Source organism: Neophocaena asiaeorientalis, unplaced genomic scaffold (assembly GCF_003031525.2).
Source record: "Neophocaena asiaeorientalis asiaeorientalis breed wild unplaced genomic scaffold, Neophocaena_asiaeorientalis_V1.1 scaffold1, whole genome shotgun sequence".
Taxonomy (NCBI): Eukaryota; Metazoa; Chordata; class Mammalia; order Artiodactyla; family Phocoenidae; genus Neophocaena; species Neophocaena asiaeorientalis.
This window is the reverse complement of record NW_020171981.1, coordinates 1033662-1043693: the sequence shown is the minus strand read 5'-3', so window position 1 is coordinate 1043693 and position 10032 is coordinate 1033662. Positions and strand designations below refer to the sequence as shown.

General features: G+C 58.7%; 1 protein-coding gene across 1 annotated transcript; it reads right to left on the bottom strand.

Annotated features, from left to right (window-relative positions):
- Positions 1 to 3770: 3770 nt before the first annotated feature.
- Positions 3771 to 9762, bottom strand: P3H4 (prolyl 3-hydroxylase family member 4 (inactive)). The gene is given in 9 exon segments (XM_024744912.1): positions 3771 to 4206; positions 4532 to 4676; positions 6146 to 6229; positions 6889 to 7034; positions 7922 to 8050; positions 8784 to 8955; positions 9073 to 9225; positions 9338 to 9471; positions 9474 to 9762. Coding segments are annotated over 9 exon segments (1245 nt in total). The 5' UTR covers positions 9733 to 9762; the 3' UTR covers positions 3771 to 4183.
- Positions 9763 to 10032: the final 270 nt, after the last annotated feature.

Here is a 10032-nt window from a genome sequence, read left to right as displayed (position 1 = left end):
GGGGGGGTAAACAAGCAGCCATGTCCTCCTTTTACCTCAGTTTCTCCACCTGAGTTATGGGCAGGAAAGGTGCTCCCACCGCAAGGGCTTTTTGGGGGTCAGAAGAGATGTTCTGCAGGCACCCCGGCGCCAGCTGGCACCCAGGCAGGTGGTGATTATGGGGTGATGTGTCCCCAGTGTGGGCTCGGGCTGGCTCCAGTGGGCAGCCCCAGCACTCAGCATACTCCCATCTAATCCCCAAGTCATCTTGGAGTTTTATCATGCAGCCCTGGGAGCCCAATCTAGTCTCTCTGGGCCTCAGTTTCCCCATCCATGAATTTGGGGCCATCTGCTGGAGCCATCCTTGGAGAGAAGCTGCAAGAGGAGGCCTGGATGAAGGCCCCTGAGTGGGGAAGCTGCACAGGGCTTGGGCCCTGTGGCTGCCAGGACTCCCCCAGTAAGCTTATGAGGTTGGCCCCAGTGCCAACTGGACACAGCTTTCTGACACAGGAGCGCGAGTCAGGGGGACCGTACTCTCCCTGAGGAGGAGAACACTAGGGTGAGACTTCAAGAACTAGTTCTCAAACCTAAGCGGGGAATTTACAAGAATTTGGGGGAATCCCATAGGACCCTCCCTCCCCTGCCTCTATTGGCCATCACCTCTCAGGATTCAAGAAAAGGCTGGTCTAAATGACCCCAGCGAGTCTGTCCCCAGGCCCTCTAACCTCTGGTCCAATCCCAGGGAGCCAACAGCAGGAAGTGGGACTGGGCTATGGAATCAGGCCTGAGAGTGAGGCTTGACTGCCTGCCCTTCCTCCCCTTCCTCCCCTTCCTCCCTACCCTTCCTCCTTCCCTCCCTCCCTTCTGGAACTCTCTGCCTCCCTTGGTGAGCTGTGGCAATGTGTGGGCTTTGTCTCCACATCTGGTCCTCACCTTCCTCTCCCCAGCCCCAGCTGACAGCATAAAGGGACAAAGCCAGCTCCGGGGACCAGAGAGAGGAGACCACGGTGTTCTCTGCTCTCTCCCTTCTCTGACTATCATGGATTTAGGGAGAAATGTTTCAAACCCAGCTCAGGCACCCCCCACCTTGAGGAACCTTGGACAGGTTGCTCTCATTCCTCAGCCTCACCTGTGGCAGAAGGGAATTGATATCTATGTTGCAAGACTGTTTTTTGTTTGTTTTGGCCGTGTGGCATGCGGGACCTTAGTTCCTGGACCAGGGATCAAACCCTTGCCCCCTGCAGTGGAAGCAAGGAGTGTTAACCACCGGACCGCCAGGGAAGTCCAGGAACCGGAAGACTGTTTTGAAGGCTGTAAAGCACCTGCCAAGTGCCCGGCACACAGTAGGTATTCAATACATTGTAGCAGTGAGGCTTTGCTTGGGACGGGGTCTTTCTGGATCCAGGACACCTCTGTGACATCTGAGTCTGGCTCTGTTGTGTGAGGTCATCATCCCCAGTGCCCTTTTGGCTGTCTCTAACCTTCTAGCCATTTTGCTACAGATGCTAGGGCTGCTGAGGTGCTGGGTGGGTAGCTGGGAGCTGGGTAAGGAGAGGACCGAGTGAGACAGAGACGTGGAGGAGGTGAAGGCGTCTGGGCTGGGTGGGCTTGGGAGAATGGGCTGGAGGGCCCCAGAGGGCCCACGCTGGGACTCGCTGGGACTCGCTGGGACTCGCTAGAACGCGATCTCACCGGTTTGGGGAGCTGGCCGGGCAATGGGGAGACACTGACATCAGAGACAGGTGGGAGTGGCTGGTGGCTGCCAGGGATGGAGAAGCTGAGTAAGGCCCACTGGAAGGGGAGGGCCTGGGTTAACGCCGGGGTGAGTACCTAGAGAGGGGCGGCCTTCTGTTCCCAGGACACACGCGCGCACGCGCACACATACACACACACACCCTCACCCTCAGATGCACACTTGGACACACACATCAACACACTTCTTTTTTTTTAAACACACTTTTTAAATTTTTTAATTATTTTTTTGGTACGCGGGCCTCTCACTATTGTGGCCTCTCCTGTTGCGGAGCACAGGCTCCGGGGGCCCAGCCGCTCCGTGGCATGTGGGATCTTCCCGGACTGGGGCACGAACCCGTGTCCCGTGCATCGGCAGGCGGACTCTCAACCACTGTGCCACCAGGGAAGCCCTAACACACTTCTTAAACCGTACCCCCATTCCCGCCCTGTTCTCCCGATCCTCTCACCCTGCTCTATTTTTCCAACGCACTTATGTTAACATAGCCAGATAACTCATTCATTATAACATTTGTTTATTGCCTGTCTCCCCGCTGGAATGCAAGCTCCAGGAAGGCAGGGGGTGCTTGGCTTGCTTTGTCCACTATTGTATGCCCAACACCTGCGACGTACCCGGCTCGTAGGTGCCCAATACATAAGCGTTGAGTACAATCACATATTCTAGGGTTAGGGTCACGAATGAGCGCACCCTCAGGGACGCATGCGCAAACCCGCACTTTCGCCCACGACGCTGCCACGGACATTCTCAGACACGTGCACGCAGGCACTCGCTCACATCTACACCAACACACAGGCACACAGGCCTTCTCGCTCCCGCACACAGGCGCTTTCAGACTCAAACCCAGCGGTCCAGATTCCAGAGCTCCTACTCATGCAGGCATGCTGGAGCGCGTCCCCACTCCTCACCCTCCGGAGGGCCAGCCCTGGAGGGCAGCCCCTCCCAGAAACAGGGGGCGGGGCCTCGGTGGAAGCTGACAACACAGCAGCTTGAGAGGGGTGGGGTGGGGCAGGGCCGCCCTGGTACCTGGGAGCTCTTTGGAGACGCTGCCACTGCAGACCCACCTACGGGAGGAAGGGAGCAGTGAGGTCACCGGCGTCCCCAGCTTTGACCCCGCCCGTGCTCCACACTCCGCCTCTGTCCTTCCTTTCTTCATCTTCACCAAAGGCCCAGGAGAAGGGCATGGGGTGGGGCAGGGAGTCCTCCTGGACACAGTGATGGGCAGGGCCCAGGCCACGTCAGCTGGCACATCTGGGCAGGGGTGTGGACGGTGAGAACTGGGCTTACCAGCTTTCGCTCCACCTTCCAGTAAGAGGAGAAAGGTCCTCCACCACCCTACCGCTGGGAGAACAGAAATGTGGGCAGTGGGCCAGAACTGTCACCTGGCTGGCCCTAGCCCGGTGTCCCTCCCCAGACAGACCCCTTTTGCCCCTACTTCCCTGCTCGGGAACATGAAGTGGGGGGGAATCACAGGGTGGGTGGTAGCCACCTCCCAATTCTCTGCCCCCCCAGAGCCAATGCAAGATTGGGCAAGATGGTCTGGCAGTCCCACTGCCACCACAAAGTCTCATGTTATCAAGCCGTATCCCTAGGGTTCCTCTGGCCACTAAGAGGGTCTGTTCCCTGCCGTGGAATGAATGGGAGAATGGGCAGAGAGGGCAACGCAGGGCATGCTTGCTCTCAGTAAACGCTTGGAAAGCAAAAACCGGAAGTAAGTGTCCTTGGCCCCCCCCCCTCCCCACATTCCCTGAGGGAAGCGATGCTGAACTAGGAAGATACAGGACATACCACCTTAGAAATCTGAAACCACCATCTTGCCAGGACTCAGGCAGAACTGCATCCTCACGCCCCCTAGCGGCCGATTGCAACGGCAGGCTGATGCTCCTCGTAGTTGCAAACACCCAGGGTCCATCCACAGAGGCCAAACTGTGACCCCTCACCTGTCTCCACATTTACTGATGAGGGGAGATGGGTGCAGAGGGAGGGAGGGAAGGACCTGCCCAGGGGAGTCTGGACCCCAATGCTGTGAGTCATTCAACAAGAAATGTTTATTGAGCACCAACGGCCAATGTGCCAGGAACCGCTGGACTCCTGGTCCAGTGCTCTTCGCGATGCCAGCTGCCCCGCTGCTGTGTCTGCAATGCAGCTTGAGACCCCGACTAGGAAGAGCTAGCATCTTCTCCTCCAGGAGACTGCCCCACTGGGTGGGGAGGACACCGGGAGGAGGACAGGCCGGCCGCAGCTGCGGCACCATCTTCCGGTGGTCCAGAGACCCAGAGAGGAGGCAAGAGGGGTCTGGGGAGCAGTGCTCACAGCTGGGACAGGACGGGGCCTGGCCAGCTATGTCCATTTACATGTTTAATAAATAGTTGTTGTTGCTGCCCAAGCTGGTGGGGGTGGTGCCACTGGGCCCGGGCTTCCCAAAGCTCTTGAGGGGTGCCAGGGGCCCTCTTCTTATGCTAGTTCAGGCTCCGGCTCTGAAAAATGAAAGGAGAGAGCATTGGGGTTAGCCTCCCATCCCCAACAGGTTTCTGGGTGCTGTCCTCGGGGAGGTGGCGCAGGCAGGAGTGAGGGTCCCCAGGAACAGGTCTCAGCTGGTCCCTGCTCCAGGAAGGATGTCACCCCCACCCCTCTACCAGGTGGGACAGGGGTTGCTAACAGGCCGGAAGCCCCCAGAAGAGGGGTGCCAGCACCCAGCACAGCTACTCCACAGCCTCTGCAGCCCAGTGCTTGGATCCTCCTGTCCCTAACGTCCGGCCCAGGCTGCATCCCCGCCCCTCCACCAGGATTCAAGTCGCTGACCGGCCTCAGCCTCGTCGCCCTTGGCATCTGGCTCCTGCCACCAGTCAGCATAGATGCTTTCCTCGTAGTCGCCCTCCCCTTCAAACTCGGCATCAGACGGGGGCTCCTCAGGCTCCACGGGCGGTTCTGTCTCCTTCAGCTCCATCTAGAGCAGCCCCAGGATGGGAGGATAAACCAGGTCATAGCAGGCACAAACCCAGATCGGCTCCCTTCCTGGCCAAGGGGCCCTCCCATCCCATCTTGGTCCCAAACCCCTCCTTCCCAGTCACACTCAAGACCTCACACAGGAATAACTGGAGGGTTTCTCCCTAAGTCCTGTTCCCAAACTGCCCCCTCAATGAACTGATGCATGGGGCTCCACCGGCAGAGCTTCAGGGTTGGTGTAACGTTCTTCCTCTCCACAGCCCACCTTTTAAGCGTAAATACACAGGCAACACTGCTAGTCCATGAAGACTGTCTGCTCGTGCTGTCTCCTGGCCAGGAACACCTTTACTCCCCTGTGCTTGGATAGCTTTTGTTTATCCCTCCAACATCAGGCGTCAGCTCCAGGATGCGGCCCTTGCCGATGACCCTGGCTGGGTCTGGAGGCCTCGTCCAGTGCCCCATGCTGACTTCTCCCACTGCACTGAACTAACGGTGATCTGATTGGGCGAGGGACTGTGCCTTTCCTCAATCTACCACAGCCCCAAGCACGGTGTCTGGCAAACAGCAAGCAACAAATAACAGTAATCAAAATGGCTACCACCCCCTGAGCACCTACGTGCGCCAGCTCTACAATAAGTGATTTACATACTAGATCTCACTGAACTCCCACCACAGCGGTGTAAGATGGCCATTATTCTCTCCATTCCATGGATGAAGAAATGGAAGTTAGAGGGTTACCTAACACTTGCCTGGAGGCTATCCAACTGGGAAATGGTGGAGCCAAGTCTGGTAAGCACCAAAGCCTGGGGGCTCACTGTGCAGACCTGGCCCCCTGTTTGATGAGGGGGGGCATGGGTGCATGAACAATGGCGGGGATGGATAAATAAACGCTGGGCGGCAACACCTCAGAGAATTCAGGCTCTCAAACCCTCATTTAGAATCAAAGTAATAACACACTGTGGTCCTTCCTTCCTGGCATCCTGTGTTCATTCATTCACTCACTGGTTCATTCAAGCCCAGTTTCTGAGGGCCAGCTCTGTGCCAGGTGCTATGGGAGAGCTGGGAATAACCTGGTCCCTGTCCTGGAGCCCAGTCCTCTAGGAGACTGGCTGGAGAAAGGGGTGGGGTGAGACAGACAGGGCTGTAAGTAACTCCGGTCCAGGGAGGCACAGACGGTCAGAGTAGGCACGGCAAGCCCAGAAGACAGAGCCAGGACGTACAGCAAGGGCTTCTGGAGGAGGCGCCACCAGAGCTGGGCCCAGGAGAAGCGAGATTCAGACATGTAGAGAAGGGGGGTGTGAGGACACGGAGTGGGGAGAGGGCAGGTGCCAACAAGGGACAGGTGAAATCCCTCTGCTTCACAATGGCTGACTGCCACGAGCTGAGGCTGAGATTTGGCACGGCGGCCCCAGGAAGAGGATCAAGGGGTGTCCATCGCCACCCAAGCCAGGAGGGCAAGGGGCCACTTACCTCGTCATCTGACTGCAGGTACATGTGCGCAAACTCCAGCAGCTCCCGAAGCTCAGCTGTCTGGTTGTGGTAGAGCCTGGCCTCCTGGGAGGAGGGAAGGAAAGTGAGGTGAGCCAGGCCCTGCTGCCAGATGGTGGAGGAGCCAGAGCTCCTAGGATCTGGGCCCTCTGGCCCTTTCACAGCTCGAGGAGCAGGGTACAGGTATCAGTTCACATGCTGGTCGAAAAATCACAGCTGCTTGAAGCGCCGGGTTAAGAAGGATTCTGAGGGCTCAGTGAGAATGAGTGCCTAAATCGATTCGCAATGTCTGCTACTGACAAGGAAGTCGGGAGTGGTACCATGTGTCCCATATTTGCCAGTCTTGCCCTAGAATTCCAAGGGGTTCCTCAGTTGGTCCAGGTTATGGGGTCCCTGGGGAAGGAGGGCAAAGGCCAGCAGTGAGCATGGTGAGAGTGGGGAAGGGAGCAGGCAGGGACAGATATTTTTTACCTCCCACATGCCAGGCACTGTGCTGGAGACGTAGGCTGTTCCACCCCCATTTTGCAGGTAAGGCAACAGATTCAGAAAAGGCCAGTAGTATTCCCAGGACCACACAGCTGCTAGGTTTGAACCTAGGACTCCAACTACAACCCAAATTCTTTCTCTTTATTTCTCACCCTGCCTTTGGAGGAAGCCAGGTTTGTTTGTTTGTTTGTTTGTTTTAATCAAATCGCATATCCTGAGAATGCCTCGGCAATGCCCACCTCCCTGGGCTGGAAGTCCTCCTCCTCCAGGCCCCAGCGGGCCCTGTGGAAGCGATAATACACCAGGTTTTGCTGCATGACATTGTCTTCGGGGTCAAAGAGCATGTAGCTGGCGGCACTGCGGGCGGCCTGGCGCACGTCGTTCACTGCAGGCAGGACAGGAGTGAGTAGTGGCCCTGGCACTTCCCCACCTTCAGGGATAACCCTCAACTAACCCACCCCTATCTCCCAATTTAGTCCAGTGCCCCTGGTTCCCCAGCTGCCTCCCAGAATACCTGTTGGGCGCCTCACCCCACCCAATAATAATACAAGCTAGAATGTATTGGGCACTTACCTTATGCCCCATGTAACTCATTTAAGCCTCACTGTTACTGTCGTCCCCATTTTACAGATAAGAAGTCTGAGGCACAGAGAGGTCAGGTAAACTGCTTGAGCTCACACAGCTGGAGAACGATGGCACTGGGGAACCAGAAGCCGGTGGCCCAGCCCTCAACCTGTTTGCCAACTAGAACACAAAGGGTCTCCTGGCCCTTGGTCTTCAGCTCCTCCTCTCCAACTCCAGCCTGTCTGAATCTTGGCATCTCTGCATTGTAGAAACCCTGGAGATTGACCATCTTAGCCCCGGCTGATGCCGGAATCCCCCGTAAGTGAGGACAGCCTTAAGTGCTGGTGCTACTTTTTATTAGCCATGTTAACTAATGGCCCCTTACCCTCTGTGAGCCTTGGCTTCCTCATCTGAAAAATGGGTCCAGTAACGCCAGCTACCGGTTGCTTGTGAGAGGACCAAGTGAGATAAACAGATGTGGCAGGGCTTTGTAAACTATCAAGTGCTGTGCAGTTGTTGACTATCTAGTCATTTACCCAAGAGGCCCTGGCATTCTCCCCTGAGGCTGCTCTCTGTTCCCCGCCACAAGCTTCTCACCTGCCTCGCCACCCCCAGCCTTCCCTCCCATCACCAAGGGTCCTCAGTTGTGGCTCGGCTTCATTCCCAGTGCAGTGCTCTCCCCCCCCACAAGGCCCCCAGGAGGCTCACACTTGTAGTAGGCAAACTGCAGGTAGTGATACATGGTGGCCACGAACTTCTCCACGAAGTAGCCGCCCACGTTGGGGGTCAAGTTGGCCTCACAGTCCACCTTGCACTGCAGGGATTCTGCAAAGAGATCTGGGGGTGGGGGTGGCAGCGGTGAGGAGCTGGTGTACTGAAGAGCTCCATCCCGCTGATGGGGATGACGGCCGATGGCTCCCAGTCCCAGCTCTGCCTGCTGATCCCACGAGACAGTCGAGGGACAAGGGATGCTGCGGAAGCCTACAGTGGCCTGGGCTGACTTATCACCCCCACAGCTCACCCACCACCCCAAAGCCAGAGGAAGCCAGGGCACACTGGGAGGTTGGCAGGTGAGGCCTGGAGGTGGGACTGAAGCCCAAAGAGAGAAGCTCAGGACAGTCCCTTCTGCCCCTGCTGAGGGACTCCGACCTTAGGGATCCCCCAGACTAGGTGTGATTTCTGGCCACAGACTGCTTTCTGCACACACATGCTGGGTCGTTTCCCACCTCAGCAACTTTGCACCTGCATTGCCCTCTGCCTGGAAGGCCCATGAACCCAACCTCCCCAGACCCTTTTGGGATGTCACCTCCTCTCTGCACCGATGCCCAGCACCTTGGACACTCCCTACTGCAGCCCTCTGCACCCAGTGGCAGGTGTTCTGTTGGTCCCTCTCAGCCAACGCCGACTGAAGGGTCTGAGGGTAGGGATAACACCTTATGCCTGTCCGCCTCCCAAGCACTTAGTAGGCGCTCCATAAATATGCATGGAATGAATATTTGTGTTAAGGTGCCTTAGAATTTCTGGGAAGCAGGGCCCTGAGGATGAAAGGGATGCCCACCGGGGTGGATACCTGCTATGGCTGGATAGAAGTCCTTGAAGTCCACCTGCTCGTGGGCCCCCTCGCAGCCAGCCAGACACCGGGCAAAGACGGCCATGTACTCGGCCAGGGCCCGCTCCATGTCCTCGGTGCTGCTACGGAAATCTCCGCTGTTGTAGAGCTTCACAGCCCGGAGGAACACGGCCTAGGGGCAGGGGACGCGGCACAGGGGTCAAGGGGACCCCCACACCTCCCCTCCCCCACGAGCCCTATGGGGGACTCAGGGAATTGCGTCAGGGCTGGCCCTACCCTGGCACCCCACCTCATAGGGCTGGGCCTCCAAGTCCGTGAGGGGCTCGTCGGCGGCGTCCAGCAGCCCGCGATAGTAGTTGAGATACTTGGCGGTGAGCTCGTGCTTCGGGTTCCTCTGAAGGAAGGTGTAGGCCGCGGCCACCGCTTTCTCCAGCCGGTTCGCCTGCGGCGTGGGGACAGGGCCGGTCAGCAGGGCCAGAGCCCGCAGCCCCGAGCACACGCGAGGAGCCGCGCTCCCCCAGACCCGACTAGGAGGCGCCGCCGGCTGCGCGCACCTTGAACTGCGCGTAGTGCAGGTACTGGTAGGGCAGGCGGCTCTGGAAGTCGCGCAGCAGCTGGCGCGGCGGGTAGGGCACCTGGAAGGCGGGCAGCGAACGCTTGCAGCGCCGCAAGCAGGCGGCGCGCTCCTTTTGGGCGGCGCGGGGCCGCTGCAGTTGGCGTGGCAGAAGGCCTCGCTGTCCCGCAGCAGCCGGTGCAGCCGCAGCGCGGCCTCGAGGTAGCGCGCGCTCTCGCGCCAGCTCTCGCCCTCGTACTGCTCCAGCGCGTGCCCGTAGGCCGCGGCCAGGGGCATCAGGTCCTCGGGCGGGAAGCCCCGGAAGCTGTACTTCTCGTACTGTGCCCCGGCGCTGCCCAGCAGCAGCCACAGCAGCCCCCACGCCGCCCGACCCATAGCCCCCTCCGCGCCGCTGTCTCTTCCCTCCGCGAGCTGGCGTCCCGGCCCAGCTGCCCGGCAGGCTGGCGGGCTCAGGGGCCCGGGACTGGCCGGCGCGCCCGCTGGGTCTTAGCGCCTGGTACCGGGGGCAGCGAGGCGGGGTCGTGGCTTGAGTCAGATCCCCCGAGGGGCCGAGGGCTGTGTCTCCACTCTTTTAAGAAAGCCAACACTATCCTGAGTCTCCGATCTCCTGCCCTTGGGGGTCCTCCCCTTGGCAGATGGTGAGAGGGTGGAGGAACAGTTCCCAGAGGGATGCGG